This window comes from Glandiceps talaboti, chromosome 17 (genome assembly GCF_964340395.1).
Source record: "Glandiceps talaboti chromosome 17, keGlaTala1.1, whole genome shotgun sequence".
Lineage (NCBI taxonomy): Eukaryota > Metazoa > Hemichordata > Enteropneusta > Spengelidae > Glandiceps > Glandiceps talaboti.
This window is the reverse complement of record NC_135565.1, coordinates 13,692,060-13,718,038: the sequence shown is the minus strand read 5'-3', so window position 1 is coordinate 13,718,038 and position 25,979 is coordinate 13,692,060. Positions and strand designations below refer to the sequence as shown.

The 25,979-nt window shown below is 33.7% G+C and overlaps 1 protein-coding gene across 1 annotated transcript in view; it reads right to left on the bottom strand.

Annotated features, from left to right (window-relative positions):
• LOC144448514 (liprin-alpha-1-like) overlaps window positions 1-25,979 on the bottom strand; it is a 241,221-nt gene that overhangs the window by 63,959 nt on the left and 151,283 nt on the right. Inside the window, exon 2 of the mRNA XM_078138781.1 lies at window positions 6,917-7,018. Coding sequence (XP_077994907.1) covers window positions 6,917-7,018 — 102 coding nt within the window. The remainder of the gene's footprint in view (window positions 1-6,916; window positions 7,019-25,979) is intronic.

Sequence of the window (25,979 nt, the reverse complement as noted above, 5' to 3'; positions counted from 1 at the left end):
CAGCTTTAACAGGCACATCAAGCAAATAAAGTAAACAAAAACATTTAAGTTCAATGTACATGTAGGATAAAAAACTGAATTCTGGGGGGGGGGGGTTAAGCCATTTCAGTTCTCATCCTACCAAATCGATTTTACATTTAATGAATTGCTTTGTATTCATAACAATACATACTACCTACCTACTGATTTAAAATTGATTGTGCTGTCTGAAATTTTTTTGATTTTGGCTAATTTAGTTAGAAGGGGGATGTGGGGTGGGGGTGGGGGTGATGGTGGATGGGTCTGAGGTGTAACTAAAAGAATTTAGTTTTTATCGTACGTTGACCTACCGGTGATCTCACCCCTGTAATAAAACATATACAGCACCATATCGACAGACCACTTGCAATAAGTGTACATTTTTTTGTAAATATCAAATTAGGCTTGTGAGAGAAATGTTGTTTCTACTGTCTAAGAAGTTGAGTTTGCAGTTGTCTGCAGCACTGCATGTTTTTATTAAAGACTTGCAACTACTGTTTTTGGTTTGTCGAGAACTAAACTTTGGTTGGCCTATAATTCCTCTGATATACAAGATAAAAGTAATCTACTTAAAAAATTTAGTTTTGCTGCTGACACTTTGATATTCATATCAAATTACCCACCTACAGAAAATTGAAGCTTCTATCCCGGAGACATGATACTTGCTTTCCCACAGAAAAAAATGAGGTCTGTTTATCACCTTCTGGTATTCAAATCAAATTACCCTCCCACTGAAAAATGGTGTATACATGCACAACCTTTTGATATTTAGATCAATTATTTTCCTATAAAAAATTGGGGTTTCCTCTAGTCTCGTTTATCCAGATTCTCGTTGTTGGGGCTCTCGCTTATGGCTACAGCTGTCTGGACATTGCATTGTGATACTGGGTGTAATCCCAAACAATTCAAGCTCTTGTGCCACATGTTTGACAGTCTAATGCAACAGATACCTGTTAATTTCAAATAATATAATTTTACAAACTCAATCTATGATTCATGCATCCTAACCAAAAGCAGGTCATATAATATTTGAATACTACATTTGTAGTACTTTCCCAGACTCTCTGGGTGGCAGTAGCCCTACACGAGAACCCCATGAAAAGTCTGGGTAACCAAGACTACGCTTACTCCCCACTCTGTTATCCTCAAATCATTTATGTTCATGGCTGCAAAAAAAACTGGGACAGGGACGCCTACTTTGCAAGACCTGCTTTATCTGGAACATTTGCAAAAAAACCATCTGATATGTGGATTAACAGGCCTTTTGATATACCTCGATACAATCACACGGAAAATGCTTCTGGGCAGGAGGAGGGTTTATAGAACTGTCAGTTTACCTTGAGACAAACACATGGAAACCCCTTCTGGGCAGGATGTGGTATGTTGACTATTACAACCCAACCTTTGTATACTTACATTATAATCCTTTTTAACAGAAATGTCTGGGATTATTACACTAGCCTGTACCTATGATGTGATAGGTAATCAAAATGTCATTACCATGTAACATATTTATTATAAGTCATGGCTTTGTTTTACTGTGAAACTGTGAGGTTCTATCCACTTGGTACTTTCGTGGTTAAAACCCCCAGTGTTATGTTACTTTAGTTATCTGCAGGAAGGTATTTATAAATCCATAACAGATCCAGAGTAAATTGTGTTCTCTCTCAAGTCAGTCTAATATGTTACATACAGAATTTAGTGTTGCACCTTTAGGGCTTGACTATGTCACATGTGTGATGTTCATAACAAGTGAATTATAAGTCCCAGCATACTCTGATCTGAGAAAGAATCATCTTGTAGATAACAAGGGAACAATTCAGCCAGGTCTCAAAAGAATTCTTTTTTATACTTACTATTGCCAAAAATGTGGGACATGTACAACATTTCTGAAAATGTTAGTTTTGAAAAAAAAAAATCAAAGTTATGATTTTTCACATTAAAATCATCAATATATTCAATTCAACATTTGTCCTCACTGTTCATAGAAACATATTCACCCTATATAAGGTCGTACATGTACTTGTATGGATACATACAACACAACGTGTTTTGTATCCATAATGTATTAGGAGGTGAGATCAATAGTTCAATGTATGATAAAACACTTAATTCTTTTAGTTAGGCCTCAGACCCCCATCCCCCTTCTAACTAAACTGGCCAAAATTGAAAACATTTCAGACAGCACAATTAATTTAAAATCAGTATGTAGTAGTAGTATGTAGTGCTATTAATACAAAGCTGTTACAATGTACATGTATGTATTCAAGAAAACCTTTTATTGACACTTTACTTTATTTTAGTGCCATGCATTTACATTTGTACTATATACCGAAAATTATATTATTTCTCAATTTGATATTATTTTAGAAATATTTGCATTCAGGGGTACAAAACAGATCCATTAAATGTAAAATCGACTTTGTAGGATAAGAACTAAAATGGCTGAAAAACCTCCCACCCCAAAGTAAATGAATTTAGTTTTTTATTCGTATGTTGAACTATTGAGCTCACCTCTTAGAACATTGGACACAATGAACACAACCTAAACAACTATTCAAAACAACATTCAAAATATCACAAGATAAGGGAAATGATTTGAGAGCCAAAATGTCAATAATTTTAACTTTCAAAAGTGATAAAGACGTTTTATTTTAACTGCCCACAAATACTATGATAAGAGTTCCTTTTTGTACCCTGAGGTGCACGCTTCTACATGTATTAAAATTTTACTGGGATAATAAAAGAAATGTATTTCTACCGCTAAGTTTTTACGTTGAGGCCAAATTGGGGTTAGTGTGTGGTTTGGGTAATAAACATAATGTTGTTCCACTTACACACTGTTGAGAGTGATGGATAGGGGAATAAAAATAGCAGTTTCTGTTATTATTATCATTAATATTTTAATCTGCATTCACTGTGACGTATACTTTCTTTCAGATCTTTGGAAAAATGATAGGATTGTCATGTAGAGTACAATGTAAACATTTGTATAAAATTTAGGTTTTTGATGACCTGAAATAAAGAAATAATAAAAATGATAATAATTAATTAACTAACTGTGTGTACATTTATCTATTGTATCTATATTTTAACATGTGTTTAATGTATGGAACCATGTCATCGTAATTTCTCTATGTGAGTTTTCTTGTATCTTGTAACTCCTTTGTCAGAAAGTTCTAACAAGAACATGGACGCAGCCTGATGTGCTATCAATGAACATTTTATTGCAATGTTCTCTTGTGCCTCATCGTTGATATTTTTGTCATATTTTGCGACATAAAGAGGCCTTCAAGTCAAATTAATATATATTATATTCTGCTATATGATCAATAATATTGCATTCAGCATATCTATAAATAACACCATATTGTCTGGGATGAGACAATTTGTCTGTGAACAATGTGTCATTGTGTAACAGTATCATCAACAGACATCATTCACAGCTATTACATATGATGAATTGATATGAACTGTGTTGAACCACTCATTGAATAAAATAGATGTTACTGTCTGTCATAAATGTCATAGTGTCACAAATCCAGACTGAGCTGATGACACATCATGTAACATGTGGGTTTTTTCACCCTCGTCTCAAAAAAATGGATACCAGTTATTAAATTTGTGGAAACAACATGTTTTATACCTCCTAAAAATTTGATACAAAATTCTTGTCTTGTAGTACCTTTTCAAGAAATGTGAATCTTATTTTAGAGTGGAATAATCTACACATATATAATTATCTCCAATAAATTGGTGCCAAAACAAAAAGATAAAATATTCAGAGAATATCATAAAACTTTAAAACTAGTAACACATTTATTATCCCATGTCTGGTAGTTGAGTCAATAGCATACTCATTTAAACGTGTGTTGCCAACAAAAACTGTCTGATTTCATTTATTCCTTGAATATATTTTTCCTCTCATAAAATTTTGATAAAAAATTCATGTCTTTCTTTAACTTTTCAACCATTCTAAACCATATTTTAATATAGTAGTATCAAAATTTCTTACCAAAAGGATGAAATATAGAGAATTTCATAAAACTTTTATCATGATTGGTCGTAGTCAAGTTGGTAGCATACTGATTTAAGGATCTGTGTCACAGACAAAACTATCTGATTGCATTTAGTCATTGAATCGGTGAATGAAAATGGAAGACAAACTAGAGAGCCAGCTGTTTTTTGAAGGGCTTACAGAGGAGTCTTAAAGTAAAGATGACTTTTTATGATTCCCTGTTCATCTGCTTGCTTGATGTCAGCTGGAAATAATTAGGAACAATCGATCAGAGGATCATTTTTCTCCTCTTTCAGTCTTGAACGCTTTAAAGCACCGAAAGCAATTGAAGCATATGTTTATGTTACATCCTGACAACTATCAAGCATACAAAATTGTCCTTAAAAGTAGCATAAACTGAGTTTTTAAGCTTTCCACTCAAACTTACATAAAACCTTGATTATACGAGCTAAGTTGAAACAAAAAATATGGAATATACATGTATACTCTCATAATTCTACATTTACATCACTGACAATGTGTCCATGTATGTAACAACAACGCCTGTCGATGTCACTGGTTCTGCTGTGTTCAAAATGTACAAAATTGCTGTTACTTTCCCGATTTTTCTTTAATATTACTGGCTTTGGTATAATTATGTTATTCTCCGATATTTTTCTTCATTCAGCTGGAAAATTCTTGTGACCTTAGGGTTGTCACTACTCATCTCGTGGTAACAAAGGCCCCTTAGGTTACTCATATTTTCAGTGGCTGAACAAAGAAAACAATTGGGGAATAACATCTAATTCAACTTTTCTAGTATAATGGTGGTGCATGCCTTCTTTGACATCATAACTGTCTTCTGATGTTGTTAGGGATTTCAGATATTTATACTTTCAAAAACTCATGTCATTTGATTTTTATACCAGGTTAGAGTTCAATCAACTGCAAGTGATGGTAAAGTATGCTTCAGTTAGTAGAATACTTTGAGTACATTTTTTAATATGCAGTAAATGTTTTGCCCCAAAGAGCGTAAACTCAGCTTGTTCTTCTTAAATACAATTTGTAGCTGACATTCAAATATGAAAATATCATCTAACCAGATGAAGTTGCTGCTACTTAATCAAAAAATTAACAGTAATAAATTTGAAACACTGACATGTAATTTTTTTTTTTTCTCTCAACAAAAATAATAAACACATTAATAAAATATTTGTGAAGAAAAAAACTTATTTTTTTTAATTTTTGAAAATGTCAACAATGGAATTTTTTTTATATAATTGGAGTCAGTCTTCTACATGTTAACATACCAGTCGGCCTCACATCATCACCATTCGTCAACCACTTTCCACACCTATTCTTAAATCATCATAAATGTCTTGCTCTCACTGCGAAATACACTTTCCTCTTTTTCTCAGTACACATCTGTCTTCTGGAGCATAATAAATATCGTCAACACATCACATTTCTTTACAACAATGTGGTGATTTAAGCTGACACTCTTTAAGGTGATAATTTTTTTATTTTGTGCTTCAAAGTCACTGACACTGATAGATTTCCACATCTTTATCTAGCCTTGCAGCTCCCTTACTTTATCTCCGAGCATCGGCATCAGTAAAGAAAACTCAAAGTCCCTTTTATCTAAATTAAATCAGTCATCATGCCTATGGGCAGCTTTTCTACACGAGATTTTAATACCCATGCTCACGATTTACTGTGAAAAATGTCTTAAAATGATATGTGCTTCTTGACAAGAAGCCGACAGTTTCAAGCAGCATGAATACATGTTCTTTCAACAATAACGCAGCAAGAAGCTGTTAATGATGGCACAAAACTGTTAATGACGTATGCACATTTGTAGCAGTCACATGTTGTGGAAGTAACTTTCCTGGAATCAGCTGTAGAAAATAAGAATTTCATACATTTTCCTTTATATGAACAGTTAACTTATTCATAAGAAAACAAGCCCAGAAACTTGACATGGTCCCTATCACAGGCTATCATGTAGTTTGACCACCAGCATTTCAATTCCAGTTTCTGGCTTTAGTGTAATCTTATCAGTGGAGCCATAAGGATTACCATAGGATTATTCTTTTGTTTAGGACCAACTTTTTCTATTGCTGTGTCATGGAAAACTATTTTGCATTCATAGAGGGGGTTCACACTTACATTTTTAGTCCACTCTAGGGCTGCTTTACCATTTATTCCGCTCTAAAAGTACTGTGTGAATGCGTTAAATCAGTCTAAGTCCGATTTTAAATAGTCCATGTACTTAAATTTTAATCCCAATCTGCAAGTTAACATTACACTGTTACATTGACCAAGACAACAACCTTTGTATTGGGCTAACGAACATCTTAAATTCTTAGAATCTAAACATATTATAGCCTGAGAGACCCAGTGGTGTTTCCACTTTATATGTAATATGCACGCTTCAATATATAGAAGTCTCTCACTGGAGAGGTCAGTGTTCGACCAGTAATAGTAGCAGAGCTAATTTACAGCCTTAATCCAAGGAATATGTCGTAAGTCGTGACTCAGAGTTTTATACATCCTCAGAAATCATCAGACTGATAATTTTAGATTGTCAAGGTCGATATATACATGTACATATAAATGATTGGGCATTCATTGCATAACATGATGGTCGGACTAAATTATCCCTTGTGGAGGTTTATTTCTATAGATGGCGAGGGAAAATTTCTTTTCATGGTGACATTTTCAAACTAATTCAGATTTTTTGTTTAGTAGCGATATACCGGTAGTAACGTGCTTCAATATGTGGGTGATGAGTGTTTATAACTTACAATGTAATTAAGCAGACCAACCACTGGATATTTCAGACTAAACATATGAAAGCTATGAACAAATGTATGTAAAAAGATAGTGTCTAAAACTTACTCTGGTATTATTTCTTTCGGCTTTGAGTTCTGAAATTTCTTCTTCCCGTTCTAGAAGCTGCTCTCTTGTAAGGTTTAATTCTTTGGTTAATGTTGCAAACTCCTGTCAGAAAAAAAACAAAAAGACATTTTTGTGAGATAAAAGATCAATTAAGAATTCATTTATGACAATTAGAATACACTATACTAGTAACAATTTGATAAGCCAAGATCTTTCAAATACAAACAATCAGTTGAATCTTGATTTCCTTACATTAAAAAAGTACCAAAACTACGAGATGTACCTAAATATTGAACATGAAGTAATCATTCGTTTATTACCTTAGACAAACTCTTTTTGAATATCAGGGAAATTACCATAGCACAAAGAAAGAACTTTTGCTATGAAAATAATTTTAAAATGTCAAATTTTCAGATCAATACTGCATGAATTGGAGCCGCACACAATAAACATTTATAACTATTCATACCCATGCCATTATTAAATATAATAGCACTTCTGCTAGAATGTAAAATGGAAACATTATTTTGAGAGACGTGTCCTTCTCAAAATATGTGCAAACCTTACACTGTCTACGGTAGAACATTGAATACATGTAAATACTTGTATGTCTATTAGCCTTTACATGTCACCACATTACTGGTACAGGTACTGTTAATGTATATACACTCAATAGCCAAGCAGTGTCACACTCATTTGCACATACAAATACTTGTAGCCATTCACAGCTCCACACGCAGTGTTTCATACACAATTTATATACTTAAATGTACATATACATGCACCACACAACCTATAGACATACAACACCATATATAAAGTGTGCCTCCAGAAAGCATACATTGTACACCTGTATTATCCTCATACACATACATACATACATACATACATACATACATACATACATACATACATACACACATACACACACATACATACATACATACATACATACATACATACATACATGCATGCACAGTACACATACATGTACATGTATAGATGTAAGTATTATGCACAATAGGTGTCTTCCAGTCAGTCCTAACTTAAATATTACCCCTTTCTTTCACTTACTTAAAGATTTACGTATGCATGATATAATAGTATAAAATTAAGTTGCACAGTTAGGGTAGAGCTTAATCAGGAACTTTAAAGGTATTACTGTAATCTGTGGAAGCAGACAAGTACTTGTGTCATTCTGTAATGATCACAAAAAAATACTTATCTTTGAACTGTGATAAACAGAGCACAAGTGAAAACCCTGGAAGATGCACTTCAAAGGTTATACACAGGAAATCACAATTGACAGGCCAATTACCACGGAAATGTCTGAAAAAGCATCCAGTGTCTTTCATAAAGATTATGTTATTAATAGAGATGTCCTGAAGGACGTATTACTTGTAACCCACATGTTACACACCTAGACTGTCTCTCTGGAGACTGAAGAGTGCACTGGATATTTTCATTTATATAAGTATCAAACATAGACCCTGGATATGAAGCCACATCATGGTACCAAGATAGTCATGCTTCATATAATATATACTTATATATAATCCCCATGACCAATGTATCATTCTAGTTTATTAACAAGAGGTTCAACTTGTGGCGGACAGTATGTGATAGAAAATAATATCAATACCCAAAGAGATAATGCCAAGGGCTTGAATTAACATTTTGTCTTTGGTAGTCCCAGTGGGTTCCAATTTTTCAGATTATGGTAACCAAGGATGGTGACCAATAGTCCTAACTGAAAACAGAGTTCTGCTATTATGTGTTATTAAAATACTTTTATATCTGTAAATATTCCATCCTTTTAAATTAGTGGTAGTCTGAATGGGCCTAAAGCCGCAAATTATGGTAGTCCCATGACAAGAATTGGTAATCTGTAAACACGGGACTACTGCTAGATAGACAAGACATGCAAACAATGAACATCCTGTGTAAAATTGATCTCTCACATATTTTCATAGATGGCATCTTGTTTCTATACCTACATTACATTTTGCCAGTTCTTTAGGTCAAATAATTCAGTTTCCTTTCATAGAAATACATCATTGTAACAGCACACCATCACCTGTCCTTTTTATGAAAGAGTATATCTTTTCATAACACTACTACTACATAATTACTTTGAAATAAATCCCCCTCCATTAGGAATGTGATCCTGCCCACCCTATCTATCTTATATTTTAGTATCTTCCAATCTTTTATGAATGGTAAAGTTGTTCTATTGGGGATTCAAAGGTGGTGAGGGGTTAAAAAGTTCAGGTCACACTTAAATCACTGTCACCTACACCTGCTTGTTTCCAAACCTTCAGCTGACAAAAGCACTTGTGTATAGCCTTGCCAAGTCTTGTTAGTGTAGACACACTTCTATAAATATACATCTAACGTTGTATCCTATCTGTCTCAGGCCAAATCAGGGTCACCCCACTCTCAATCTGATAAAAATCCCATGTAGTGTACACTTCTCAATTTCTTTTTGGCTGTTATGTTTACTGGCATTTGTTCTTTTGTGAGCGCTCATTACATACATCTGACATAATACCATAGGTTTTCCCGAGCCACACAAGAGCTCTGAGTGAATTCACTCAATCAGTGAAAAAGCGTAATATGCAAACATACTGGTACAGTACTTGAGAGCACTCTGTTTGAAAAGAGCATGAGCACAGAGTGCAGACAACGATGCTATCGTTCTTGTTTGGTTGTTTTCTTTCTTTCAATTTCGAACACTGAGTGTTATATTGTAAGACGGATTCTGGTTAGCTACTCGTAAATACGAAATTGGGTTCGGGAAAACCGATGGTACTGTGTCAGATGTATGTAACGAGCGCTCACAAAAGAACAAACGACAGTCAACATAACAGCCAAAAAGAAATCACAAAGTGTACACAACAGATTGCCTCATTCTCTGAATTGACACATATTACTCAGTCATATTAAATTTTTATGATTATTTTGATCATTTTCATAAATGTCAAACTAACGTTTCCATATTTCAATGTAATGAAATGTGGGGATATCTAGTTTCAGACATACTGAAAAAAAATTCTGTTTATAATCAAAATGAGGAAACTTGAAATGACACATCAACTCAGGTTCAAAAAAACATTTGCTAACACTGCTACATTTTATCATCTGGCGCCACAAAAACTTTGCAAATATCGTTACATTTTATTGTCTGCTACATTTTGTCGTCTGGCGCCAAAAAAACTTTGCAAATATTGTTACATTTTATTGTCTAACTAAACAAGTCTTACAGCACAGCAGTGCTACATTTTATTGTCTAGCTCTACAAAAATCTTACCAACAGAAATATTTGCTAAAAAGTATGAAATTTTACTAATGTTATCACTTTACTGATACATGTATGTATCTTAAAGTGGCCATATGGATGAGAATTTGGTATTTATTTTGGATTTTTATTTGATAAAACAGCTTCACTATGTTTTTCTACTTGAAAAAATAATGCGAAAGAACATATACCAAGTCCATGTTCATAACTTAATGCATTGCAAAATGATGCAAAAAGCGTAAAAAGTTTGTTATTGTACGTACAATAACAAACATTTTACACATTGTTTAATGTTTTGCCGTTTATTGAGATGTGAACATGGACTTGGTATATGTTCTTTCGCATTATTTTTTCAAGTAGAAAAACATAGTGAAGCTGTTTTATCAAATAAAAATCCAAAATAAATACCAAATTCTCATCCATATGGCCACTTTAAACAAGTCATAATTGAAAACCATGAAAAACAGCAAAGGATCAATTTTAATTTTTTTTCTTTTTGTTATTTTTTGGGTTTGGGGAAATGTAAATAATATTGGCATCCCAATTCAAGGCAGCTAGGTTCACACATGGCAATATTTTATATGAACATGTGGCAAAGATAATATAATACAATGTAATCTGTTCTCATGGGTCAAAGATATGACTTAAACGTAATTTGGTGGTAGTTGTATAAATGTGTGTGGGTGGATAACTGCTGGTTATATATTCTATACTCTGTATGTCTGTGTGTCCAAAAGCTTGGATGCTAAAGAAACAGTATCGTGTACATATACATATATATGTGTGTAATGTTTCTCTAACCAGGTTTTACTTTCTACACACTGCTAAGCAAGTCATTGGAAATTTTCAAGTAATGCCTCTACCATCATACGCCATTTCAGTGAAAAAAAATAAAGTGAATATTCCCTTTCAGTTATTTATCTCCACACATGAACTCCATGTTTTATGCAAATAAAGACAATTAAAATGATTTGTTCCGCCCTACTAAATTAGCAGGGATATCTGAAGAAGCCAAAGACCAGACTCACTGTACACACTGGCACTGAATGTTACATTTGGATATAAGACTGGCAAAGGGCGTGAGTTGCATTCGGTGTTACTGTTTGATACATGACACACGAGGTGTTATACTGCTGGAGATGACATTGACAAAGGGTGTTACAGTTGGAGATGTGACTGCGACATTGACTGTTACAGTTGGATATGTGGCTGTGAATTGAGTAGTAGGATATGTGACTGTGAACTGAGTATTACAGTTGAGTATGTGACTGTGAATTGAGTATTACAGTAGGATATGTGATTGACATTGAGTATTACAGTAGGATATGTGACTGTGAATTGAGTATTACAGTTGGATATGTGACTGAATTGAGTATTACAGTTGGATATGTGACTGTGAATTGAGTGTTACAGTAGGATATGTGACTGAGACATTGAATAATACTGATGTGATGGCAACACTGGTTCTTATGGTTGGATGAGTGACTGATTTACAATGGGTGTTGCTATCAGAGAGAGTCATATCTCCTCATGAAATATTCACAACAGGTGTAGTAAATTTTGTGAATTAACAATACAGACATGGCAGCATGTAAGGACACATGGTACATGGACAGCAACATCATCCCTACTCATCCCTGGTTAGTATTTAAAGCTGTATCTATGTCCATACATTCATATCTACATATTGATTGCTTAGTTCTAGTCTGGTGAACACAGCACACATTACTAGTGTGTACACATTTGAACATTTCATGCATAATACCAATTAGCCTTGTTCTAAATTCAATAACATCTTCATGAAGCTTGATTGGTGAGTAAACACAGCTAAAGGCAGTGAAGAGGAAAGCTTTTCAGGAGTTGTCACCACTCATCTAGGGTACATGCAGCGAATCAAAGGGTTCCAGCATGCAAACTAATAAAATTAGGCCAATCAAACGCAAACGCTATAACTTCAAGCCTTATAATATACTCAAAATGTTGGAGTTCAAAAATGCTTTTAACCCATATCAGGATATATTTAACACAAAAACAATCATAAGTGCTACCATCAAATTTCATCTGTCTTTTGTATTTATCTTTGTCTTTGAAATACACTTTTTTAAAGACATGTTTTACTTTGAGGACAACATGTTGATTCAAATGATATGTAATTCATATCAATAATAACAGCAATACGAAAACAAAAAGCAAAATGAAAATTGTAAGTTAGTAAAATACTGTGTGAATTTTAAGTGAAAAATCACAAGAGAGACTTATGAAACAATATTTGTTTAAGAATTAATTCCTAGCATGCAATGCAGACATCAATATGCTCTGAGTGTATTTGGTCGTAACAAGTCAGGTTGATGACTTCTAAAATTGGTCAAATAATGTGACTCAATGTGCAATTATGTCACATTGTTACTTCTCAGAATTGTAATGTATGAAAATGTTATAACCTCTAGTTTGCAGTCTATTTTTTCTTATATTAGATTGCTATGTGTGTTACTCTATGTACGTATCTTTGTTTGTGTATGTATGTATGTATGTATGTATGTATGTATGTATGTATGTATGTAAGTACGTACGTACGTATGTACATACATGTATATGTATGTATGTATTGCGTGGGTGGGTGGGTGCGTGCATGCCCGCTTGTGTGTGTACATGTATGAGTGCATAGGTACATACGTATACATGTATTCATGGAACTGACTGCATTTTTGCATGTTTGCAAATTCTAGATGTTATGATGAAAATGCAGTTTTGCAGAAAAATACTCTTTGAATCAAATTTTCATAAAAAAATTTAATCTCATAATTTTCTCTGATAAGAGTTTGGTTAAATGTCAAAAGGTAATTCCTACTTTGTGAAATAAACACTCGGGATATTATGCCTCCCAAAATATTTCCAACTGATTTATATGTCTTCAATATTTAAACTAGATATCGCTGATATCCTACAAAGGCAGCAAAAAATTATTATTTCTTCCGGCAAGTAGTTGTTGGAAGTTTTGATTTCCTTGCTAAAAGCTGAACGGCAGCTCATCACAGAAGCAAAGGCAGCTCTGACATACATGTACATAATCAAATGACGAAAAATCTCTCTGTCAGCTTATGACTATAAACGAGTGTGTAGTTCAAAAAAGAAAACATCCCAGGGTTATTTGGTGATCCAAATCATTGTGTATGGAACTGTCAGTGAATCTAAGTGAATGGTATTGATCAGGCAGACTGAAAGGGAAAATGCATGAAAGGAGGGCTCATGACTGCTAATAAGAATTTGAACATGATTTATTCTCAAACAAATGTCCTTCGAATGGCTTATATACAAGGTAAATGAAGAGAACATGACAATTCAGACAGCATTAGAAAGAAACTTGGCACAGCTTAGAATCACACAATGTTAATGAATTAAGACTGGTGAAGGTTAAAATAGTTGGATATTTCTGAAGTTTTACATACTGTGTCAATGACGATATGACCATGAAAAGAGAATAATCCCTTTTAATATTTCAAAGTAAAATGATGAAGTCACAAGCTTTCACATTCTATCATACTACATAATTGCTTGTGCAGTACTTGTAAAGTACATTGTATACTTTTAAGACTCCTTGTGTGGATCTTGAAGAACAAAATTGCTTTGAATTTCAGTTCCATTTTCATCTCCATGCACAGTTTTTTGTATACACATTAGATCAGACTTTTCATGTATCATGTTTGAAGGCATATACATCACATCTTGCTCTAGTCAGGAGTGGACAGTTCAAGGAAAGAGAGTATTTATAATTGGATGCAATTTTTGCAGACCACATCAGTAGACCCATACAATTTATAATATTCAAACAACTCCATTCATCTCGATCCTGTCCACTATATGAAAAGTACACGACTGTGTGACTATATTTGCCAAAATGAGTAGCTGCTTCACAGACCCAAGCCAACAAACTGATGTGTGACGATGACAGACCTACAAACTAATGTACGATTACAGTTGTCAAAATGAGGTCCTTCATCACAGACTTATATCTAAATTATTCAAAGTACAATACAGTCTGAGTGATGCATGTCTATGCCGTCTTTACAGACCAGTTGAGCAGAACTCACAATACTTTCACAATGAATGAGCAAGGAAAACTGAGTTCAATTGTAAACCAGGAAAGTTACTCATATTTACTTCCAGGTGACTGAATCTTCACAAGCAGTGTGCAAGCTCCTTTCAGAATTCATTCATAGTAATGCCCAATGTAATAATACCTCATGAAAGAATGCCGACGTTTATCTCAACTAGTTTCAAGACAAATGCAGCACAGTCAATATGGTCATTTAATGATTTTATTGCTTTTCGCCTCCCAGCAATGGAAATTGAAGTACTATTATCACACACACACTTTGAAGATAACATCAACTCTCTCTCACTATCTCCTAATTATGCCATGATTCATTATTATTCAGTAAAATCTATACATTGATTCTGGTAACATGTCTGGAATCTACACATGAGACATGTTGTTAAACATTCAATCCAGAATCAATGGATGGAATCTTCACAGGAAATCACACAACAGACCGAGAAAAATTCAAATTCACAATGAGTACACAATATTTGTATTATTTGGCTCATATTTGAATTTTCCATCTACAGAGCAACAAAAATACTAAATTTCGAAAGCAATTTGTTAGTATTGATAACAAGATTCTTAAAACGAAGCTAAATTTTAGTCTGGACATCAAACTAACTAGTATCAACTATTCAGTATAGTACACAGTCCCTCTCTATGATACATTCGTACATCGCATCATGCCTATCAGTCTGAGGCAACCTCGTCACGGCATACCTTACAGACCACTATGAAGATTTTTTTCTTCAAATTTCCACTATATAGGAGTACAGGAGAATACTAGTAACCCTGTGAACTACTGGTTGGTTAATACTATACATCTACAAAACCAATAACGGTTATTATATTTCAAATGTTTACGTCATCAGTGCTGAATCTGACGGGCAGAAACAATATTTTCAAAATGTTGTTTGAAACGCAGAATAAATGGAATCACTATATTATATACCAGCAATAGTATAAGACATGCTCTCTACTAGATAACTACAAAAATTGCTTAAATCATTTTGAAAAATTCGCGTACGCATAACAAATATACCAGGGGTAAAACTTTGAATATGACGTACATGATTGCCACTTCTGCATTGCCATTACGACAATTACCTTTTCAAAATTGTTGATTCAATTCCAATGACTAAATAGGCTGACACAAGTTTAATTCACTATATCAATATTTTCTGCACACACAACTACAATGTTGACTTTTGCTGTTAACAAAATCAGACCGACCAGTTATTTCTATAGTCTGTGTTGATTTATTTAATTGTTATTCTCTCATTCGTATGCTTTACAAATACAACAGTAGACATACCCACGGATAATCAGACATTTTGAAGACTGTAGTGTACTTGATCAAATCAAAACTACGCAATTTTTTTTTTTTTTTTTTTTTTTTTTTTTTTTCGGGGGGGGGGGGGTTCAATGTGAGGAATATTTCGATTACCTCCAGAAATCATGCTAAAACTGAATGTTAAAACGTCTACACAGACTATTCTTTCATTCCTACTCTGCTTAAAATCTGACGTATGAATACATTGTACATCTCAATTTCTTTACCACTATTTCCTTCGTTTATTGTCATTTGTTTTTGATTTTGCTATTCCAGGAACAATCACCTTCCTCCTACAATTCCTCTCTGAACAACAAAGACTGTTCAGACCACAAGCTATGGTAAGAAGTATCATAAAATTTCTATGTTGGTGCAAGAAACTCAATATACTGCTTCTGAAAGGCTGAACATCCTTACCTTATTTTTATGAGTGACATTATCATAGCAAAGATAGAGTTATTCTTTTAAGACCCAACCAGTATATCTACATGTATGCATTCAAAATTGATTTCTGTATCTATAAATCTCAGCCATTCATTCCTGTCCAGATGACACAATACGACACAATTTCTTATTGGCTGTATTCAAATACAGACAATACAGTCTATTATTTCATAACCAATTAGGATGAATCTTGTGAAAGTTTTTGGTTTCACCATTTTCCTTTTATCTTTCCATTAGCAGTAGTTCTCACAAAAGGTTCCCATTGACGTAATGTCAGGGAAAACTGTCAAAAACAAAAACTTGGCTGTCGAGAAAAAACTTGTTGCTATGGTAGAGGTTGAAGAGTTGGTAGGTTACGTCACCGACATCTGGGTCACTCAATGACGGCAATACTCTACTTTAAAAGATTATTCCCTCCATTTTCTCATCGACTATGAGTCATTTTATGTACTTTTATATCATTACATTGGCAAGATTTATTAATTTTTATCCACACTACCCTCTTGCTGGTCATAAGTGTTCACATATCATATTCAAATTAATAAACCTTAGCAACTTGGTTTTGATAGCCCGTTCAATAAAATAAAAGACTTTACATTGAAATATGACAGCTCTATAGTGGCGACGAGTACTAGCTAATGATTTCTTCTGTTTAAATGACAGCAATATTTGATTTATGAAAGAAACTGTTTTTGGTCAGCAATACCTGTATGAAAGCTAGAAGTTTGAGTGCCCTTTTAATAATAGATGTGACTATGAAAGGTGGCATGATGAATGCACCTTTGCGACTTACTTCCCTGAAAATTGGAGTTCTTAACATCTTTCCCCAAACTTTGCCATATGAAAGATTGTTCCAGGACATTTTTACATGTAAGAATTACAGAATGTTGCTGCGTTATTTCAGTTCACATAAATTCCTAAAACACAACACTGGCAATTCCTATTTCTAAATTCTACATTTCATGATATGACAACAACTCTAAAAGTATACAAAACGTGAACACATGTACATACCAATGACATGCATTTTAATGGTACGGAAATCTAGTATCGATTGCAATTTTTCATTCAAATTTAAAGAAAATTAAACAGCTTTTAGCAAAAATAGATTTTTAGATTATAAAAAACATCATAGAAAAGTAAAAGAGTGAATGTGTAATAGCCTCATTAGTCATTCAAACATCTGACAAAGGTCAACTCATAAAGCAGCCATTTTGTCCCCCCCAATCCCCTTTCAAATGAACTTCCATGTATTTTTGTCGTAATATGCTGATACATGGTGCATTAACGTTTCCACTGAATCATATTTCCGATGTACATTATATTCCATTAAATACTGATATCAAATTTCTCAGCAATTTTCCATCATTCCATCTGCAATTTTTATCGATCGATCTTCAGCTATTTTGTCGTTACAGGTAGTCAGGAATAAATATCAATTCAAGTCATCCAAGATATTGATGATCTTCCTCTACCAAATTTAGGTGCGACATATCGAGTTCTACATATTCAATTTTATCAGATTCTCTAATATTCAATCAGACTACTAATACTAGCCTTAGTTCCCCCGTCTATGAAAAAAAAAAATTATTTAGTTCTTTCTCATTTAACTCGTCTCCAAATAAGTATTTTCAAATTTTAACATTTACAAATTTCCCCAATCTTGGTAAATCTATTTTCTTAACTAATACTACCGATATAAACCTGGAAATTTTCTCAAGACTTATTTTCACTTATTTCCTTAAAACAAAATTGCTAAAATAACTAGTGACTAAAATGCCTTCTTGTAGATGAACACAAAGTACCAGTCTGGTAACGAGTAAAAATTAGTCTTTGAGAAATTGCTGAAGACTGTAAAATCACAAAAATTTTCTAGGAGTGAAATTATCTAGGTTTACAGTAATATCCAAGTTCCCCTCTGAATTTACAATGTACTGTTCCCTCACACTGGGCTTGCCTCTAAATTTCAACATATTAAAACTGCAATGTATAGAAATTGCATTAATTTCAATAGATATATTTCTCTTAGCTCCGGGGTTTTAAACTTTCAAAAGTACATGTATGTCAAATCCCTATACTACTTCTATCGAAATAATTCATTATCAGTTCATATACTGTGCCCTAACTATAAATTTGCAAACTTATTAAAATCTATTCACAATGGCGATAGCTGTAAAGAGTTGATCATAACTGAATTCATGCTGACACTGAGGTGCGATGTCACTTTATACATCAATAGTATTGTGTAGCTCTGTCGACAAAAATAACACATTTGCTGAAATCCTGTCAATTCATATTACTCTCCAAATATTGATAGTTTGTCACTCACAGTCAACTCTAGCTGTGGAAATAACACGTCTGAAATCCAGGACCTGTAAAATTAACTTTCTTGCAAAATAATGATATTTCTACATTCATTTTTTTGTAATAAATCAATTCTTGACAAGTCTACATCACATCTGGCTACAAAACAAGCATATTCTCTGACTTCCCGCCAATTCTAGTAAAATACTGATATTATTCCCCAATTCAATTTTTGTAACACCTGATAAGTTTACACATCTATCTACTTTTCGCCAAATCAAGCTTTCTGATAAAATACTGATATTTTTTCTAAAATTCAATTTTTTTGTAACAAATAAACTCCTGACAGCTCTATATACACTAGGGATACACAGAATAGGACCTGGTTGATAAGTTATTCTTTTATGAGTTATAATCATGTAAATTTGGATCTGCCGACACACACATGGTTGTGATAATTCCCATCGGTAAATCACTAGTGACTGTAAATTATAAAAGGCTGTGAATTTGAGTGCAGAGTGTTTCTACAATGACACTCTAGGAGTAAGTATTACACACCTAATCAAATCACTGTGAAATATGATAAGAACATGAGTATCTTCTGACGAGGACATTGCTATATTAAATCAACTAGAATCAATTCCAAACATGTAATAAGAATTTGTCTGGCATCAAGAATACTAATATCTGTCCACTTTGACGAGTGTTGATGCATATATCATCTGAAACTAAGGCGTAGAACTTGCATTGATGCATATATCATCTGAAACTAAGGCGTTGAACTTGCATTGAAGCATATATCATCTGATACTATGGCGTAGAACTTGCATTGATGCATATATCATCTGAAACTAAGGCGTAGAACTTGCATTGGCGCATACATCATGCGAAACTGCTTGCGAAATAGCAGTCGTCGGCTTACTTCAAAGACACATCACATTCAAGTTGAACATTGATCATGTGAATACTAATGAGAGAGATGCCTGTATCATCGATGTTGAATCTTTAATTGTAAATCAGGAGGGCAAGTTCTAAGAAAATCAAGTCACATTACGACTCAGCTTGGTGTTGAATAATTTGTGATCCTTGCATCGTAGTTATTCTAGAGATTGTCTTCTTAATTTATCCAGGTTGCAATCTTACCCAATATCATACTATAATGTACAGATACCAAATTTACAGAAAAGCCAATGTACAGATGTATTAAAATGTAGTCTCTCACAGCCTCACTGGTCTTGCTAAATTGTCTGTTTTTACATGTACATTGACCCTGCAGCTAGTCACAAGTCACTAACTTCATCAGCTTCTGGCTTCAGTGCTATTAAAGAGGAGTGTCTGTCTTATGTAACCGGTGAGGGAGCACCATACACGTACAAAGACACTGGACTAGCTGTTCAGTTGAAGTATAAATGTAGAAAAGACAATTTTGTGAAGTCACTGAGGCTGTGAGAGAGGTTATCTTCAATTCTCAGTACCTGCAATAGAATTGTACCCCTACGTTTGTCATAAAAAATAATGACTGTTCAATTTCTTGGTTGACACTGTAACTTCCACTCCACACTACACTACACAATCATTACTATTGGCATGTGAGAAAATAAATCGACTGTTCTGTTTTATTTTGACCAGATAACAAGAGGTGAAATGCTATTACAGGCACTGGGGATTGCATAATACCATCTATGATTTTATTAAGGTTGGGGATACATCTAGATAAAATATTGCTTCTGAAAAGAATTTGGCAAATATTTTCAAAACTATAAATATCACCATAGTTTCCTCTTTGTTTAGTTTAGCTATAAACATTTGGTACAAAAACACAAGATTATAAAATACACTGCAAACATGATATGCAAAAGAACATGAATATTTCTGTGAAGATGGAATTGGCTAGAAGGTACTTATGGGCAACTTGTGGAGAGGTGTCTGTGAAAATCAGTAGGGAACTGCAAGACAATTTCCTGTTAACAGCGCTTTCAATACTTATGTAAATTCATTGTACAAAGAATACCTATTTGATGGGCAAATCATAATTCAAATCAGCAGCAGTATTGAAAATGTGATGAAATATCCAACATTTTGGCAAAATTCAATCAGCAACCAGACAGAATCTGTCAAACAAATCTCTGGACAGATCAGAACCTACATGGGGTGTGACAACGTTTCAAACATTTTGACACTTCACTGTCTCAAGAAGTCCTTTACCCATCCAACACTTGTAATCATGTGATTGTATTCCCCCATAAGGGAAAGTCTTAAAAGCATACTACATGTAGATGTCATCTTGCAGACATCCTTGCTTCCTGTCTAAAGAAAACTGATTATATTCTATTTCGACAAAAAGTTCCCGAGGCTAACAACGAAGGCTGCAATGACAGGTGAAACCGTGAGAATAACTAAGTACATGAGAGACCTGTTCTGAATGGATGATGGTGGCATGAGGTTCTTATCTTTGACCATTCAGGAAGAGGCTTTCAGATCCATTCAGTACTGTGAAGATAACAGTGGTAAACATCTCAGGTAATATTTTCCTATATGCATTTGACAGTAAAACAGGGAATTCTTGGTAAAATACCCTGGGAACTTTAGGGGAGATTTTTGCACGGCATACTTGGACAATATACTTACTGGCTGTAGCACATGCACTATTTCATAGAAAGTTAAGCTCAGTGTATAATACAGGCAACATTTTTCTCTAAATTTTAGAATACAATAAATGCGAGAGTGAAATGTATTGATTTCTAGGACTAACACTTTGCTGTTTTCCTTGCCGTTAATAAATAAATAAATAAATAAATAAATAAATAAATAAATACAAGGAAGCCTGTAACAAATAATTACTAAGCTATCATTTTTAATTTGATGTTTTCTTGTTATTTTTTAGTCAGGTTAATTTTTTTCCGAATTTGAAAGGCATACTGGTACAGTTACCACTTGGTACAGAAATCAATTTTTCACACCTGACCAAAGACTTGGCTTGTTCACAGTATAAATGCTTTCTTTCTTATTTTTTTCTCTCTCGCTCGATCTCTCTCTCTCTTACAACCATCTTCATAACACCACAAGCCTCTTCTTCACGACACTGTACAAAAAGCAGTTATTTTTTGTCACACGAGTGGAAAACAATATTCCGGCTTGTGAGAATGACTAGCATAATACTCTATTTTGATTACCCAATATATAACCTGTGCTAAATCCTAGCTTCATTTTAACACAGTAGTCGGCTGTCATGTTACTTTCGTGACTTGCGTGGGCGGCAAAATTCTATCATGGAAAGTGAGACATTCTGTGATGTAACAAGTCTGACAGATTAAAAGTTTACACCTATCCTGACTATACACAACACACATCATGTGACATATCCCTGCATTACCTTGAACACCCTGGAATCCTGTTGTGACTAAAAACCAAACCTATCTGTCATTAATACTTCAAATGGCGTATCATTTTCCCCAAATCAGGAACAAAGTGTTCAACTTAATGGATAGAGCTAGGGGCAGGACAAAAGTTGACCAGTTTAAACTATCGGAGTGTGACTGTATTTGCGTCAAGGAGTAAAGTAGAACTGCATCGAATGTCACATTAAAATGTTTTTTCCTAGTTTCCAGTGGGCAGGGTGATATTAAGTCGTCAGGTTTCTAGGCTACAGAAGGGCGTTTATCACTGACAGCAACAATTTCAAGACTGTTACCTGCCACTAAAAGTAAGCACTATTAAACAAATCGGTCTTTAAACGTCAGCGTTAGTTATAGTGTGTCACTCACAGATGTCAGCCTCGTGAAAAAAATGTCATATACAGCTTTACACCACAAGAACAGAAGTAGAGAACACATGAAACATGCTACCGTTTGACTGTGAGGCTGTATAGTTTTTTTATCAGCACATTGTATCTGACTTAGTTTCAAAAAGTATACAGAAGAGTTTACTGTAGTATTGGTTGAATTAATCTGCCACATCGAACCAACAATAGTGTCTATCTTTAATAGTAAGCTGAAAGTTCGGTTTCCACAGTGGTACATTTTCCTGTGTATACAGTTATCGTCAAATGAAAGCTCCTCTGTACAGGCTCATGAAATGTTTTATATAGATAATCCTTTGTTCCAAACACAATGGAAAAAATTATTACCTGAAAGTTTTGACAGTTGGTAAGGTCACGAGTTCCGAATAATGGGTTATCCCATTGATAACAACTGAAAGGTTCAGTTGAAAATATCAAGTACTAATTTTCTTAATTGTGTTTGGCGCTTTATTGTTTTACAGCTACGAAGTTCACATCATTAAGTCCACCTTTATTAATTTAGTTGACAAAATCATCTTCAGAAATATAAATTATTATATGCTTAGGCACAATCATCTCCAAACATATTAATTATCACAATTTATGGATGAAAAGATATCAAAAATAATCCGAACTATCCCAAGAGATCCAAAAAATCTTCCTGAACACCAGATGTGGACTTTATCGCAGGTATATAGACACATACTCGTCTCATGTATTCAATTATTAATGCAATACCATCTACAGACAACGGCTTACTCAATTACAAAATTAACTTTCAAAGCATCAAATCAACTAGGTAAACTCATTAATGTTGGATAAATATTGGTGAGTATCAAGAGAAAAAGAATGAAGCAGACGATGGTGTTTACTCATCCATGTAAAGTCAAACATTCTATTCCATAATTAATAGCACTCTTGTGTTCCTCACTTTTTTTGCGCCATTTTATTTTTATTTTTGTCTATTTTAAGTAGGTTGTTTGAACAATATCAAATTATTCACAGCTAAAGGGGGGGAGGGTTTAATTCAGTGGGAATACGAGAAAGATATTTTAATGATTACGAAGTATCAACCAATTGTCTATTTGATATGCAGATTACAACTTAATTATTCATATTTCACAGTTAGTTACACTCCAAAACAACTTAAAAATGCTTCAAATGCAATTTTTTTCATCTGAGTATAAGAATCAAATTATCAATTCACAATTTTCAGTGTAAATTGGCCAAATTTAGTCTACCTTTAGAGAGCTGTGAAATATAATGATGTGATGTGACCGGGAACTCTACGTGTTATACTTTTTAATGAGAACAGACTGTAAAGCAAGCATTGAATTTTTTAAACCGATCATTATGTGTACAATGTAATCTCCCGGCACTTCTAACACTGGCTGAATGCAACCATCTATATCGACTGTGGATGTATGACACCAAGTTATAATCCTGGTGTTATCTGCTGTTTACTGCTTATAAGATTTGAACAGTGTCATTGGAGATGCAATGCAGTGGTAAACCTTTCTGTGTATATCACTAATATTAGCGCAAAAGTTCACCTGGTATCATTTTTAGTGTAATATGCTGACCAAAGATGCAATGCAGTGACACACTGACATTTGCAATAAATTTCACACAATATCATTTCTCACCATTTTGTCACTTTTCGACGTGCATACGGTATACCTATGCTTTAGTACAATGCAATGATTTTGACAGTGTCATCAGAGCTACAAAGCAGTGGTACACATACACATGTATATTTGCAATAAATTTCACATGATGTCACTTCATACAATGTCATTTTTTGGCGTGCATGCACCTAAAGCTTTGGTACAGCGCAATGATGAGTTCCCCAGGTATTTTCCCAGGGTTCCTTTACCACAAATTATGGTAAAATTTGACTATATTTCCGAATAGTACCAGAGTTCATAAACCTTGGCAAATGTACTGAGATATTATAGATTTGATCATCTGATTATTATATTCAACGAAATCAATGATGCAAATCATATTTGATATGACAAGATGTCAAAGAATATGTACAATCATGTACAATTGCACAGACATCAAATTGAGAGAGAGAGAGAGAGAGAGAGAGAGAGAGACAGAGAGAGACAGAGAGACAGAGAGACAGAGGCAAAGACATAGACAGACAGGGAGGGAGGGAGGGAAGGAGAAACAGACAGACACATACACAGACAGAGGAAAACACACAGAAAGAAAACACTAAAGACAGAGACAGAGTGCAGAACTCTGAAATGAAAAAGGAAGAACTTTCGGTTCAGTAAAAAACATCTGACTTTAAATCAACCTGGTAACTCGTTAATTTTTGATAAGTCGGCTGTACAATTGAAAGTTGTGTTGTTGCACTTATTAAAATGCAGGACTGAGATATGAATTATTTATTAATCCGCAGGGAAATTAATACGACAATATCATAATATTTGATGGTATTTATAGTACTGTATAAAATATTAAGACGTGAATTTTTTTTTTTTAAATTTGCGACATGTTTGAAATAAGATTAAAGTTAGTTTTGATTAATTATCATAAATATTATCAAATATGTAATTACTCAGCTGTCAGACTGGAACATCTTTCTTACTTTTTTATCTTTTTGTCCAAATTTATTCACGTTATCAACATTTGTGTAACAGTAAGTTGTTCTGACATCTGATGAAACTTGTATGAACTTTTCATCTTCTACTCTACTTTGAATATCAAATTGTGAAAATCCAATTTTTTATTCAAAAATGGATTTGATAAATTCAATTTTCAAAGTTGCCTTGAGTATAGTGTGGTAATTAGAAAATTGAACGATTACAATAAATGAATAATCAAATTGATGTGTTTTGGTTGAATAAACCGCGAGTATTGAACTTTAAAGATACACACTAGGTGAAAGTGAAATATTTTCTGTTAAAACTGATAATGAGCTTTTTTTCATAATTTTGTACACCCTGCACAGTGGTGATTCACATGTATGCTACACATATATAGTATGGTGCAATGTAACCAATCAAATTGATTTTTGGGTGTACACTCAAAAATTTAACACACCCATTGAATCATAATTTCAACATACTAATGAAAGATAAAACAGACCTCCACCTGATACAATATCTAATTATTGGTATTTTAACAATTTTCAGTGAATATAAAGTGGTTGTCTGATCGGGGGAAAAATAACACTCCAGTCACAACTAGTGCAGCTTTTAAAATTAATGGTATTTTGTGAGTGTGAAGTCGTTTCCGCGAACTTATTATGTAACGTAACCATTAGTTGATAGAATTAATGAATTTTGAGTCACCTTGAGAAAATAAAATAACCATCACACATAAAACAGTCACGTTGAAACTAGATCTTCGAGAAATTTCAGAAATTTTTTTTTTTACATCACAGAATGCCACAGAAATTAAATTTTCCCAACAAACTGAATATTTTAGCCTCGGAAAAGATTGAAATCAAAAGAATATATTAGAAATTAAGTTTCACAATAAAAAATAGCTTTGGAAAGGTTCACACAGCAAATGAAAAGAAAGCCTCAGGAATTAGATTTCTCAACAAACAAACGCATTGAGTGAACAGCACATAATGTAATAAACCAATGGTGTACAATACATGCTTCTGTGACATGTAATTAGAAATGCTTCTGTGTTTATTACTTTAGTAAGTGCATATAATGGCAATAGTTAAAATAGTAAGATTATTGATTCTAGCATATATGCATTATTGATTGCCTTGGCACAGTGAAAATATGGTACAGACACACAATGGCAGACTCTCATGATTAAAAAAATACCATTTTT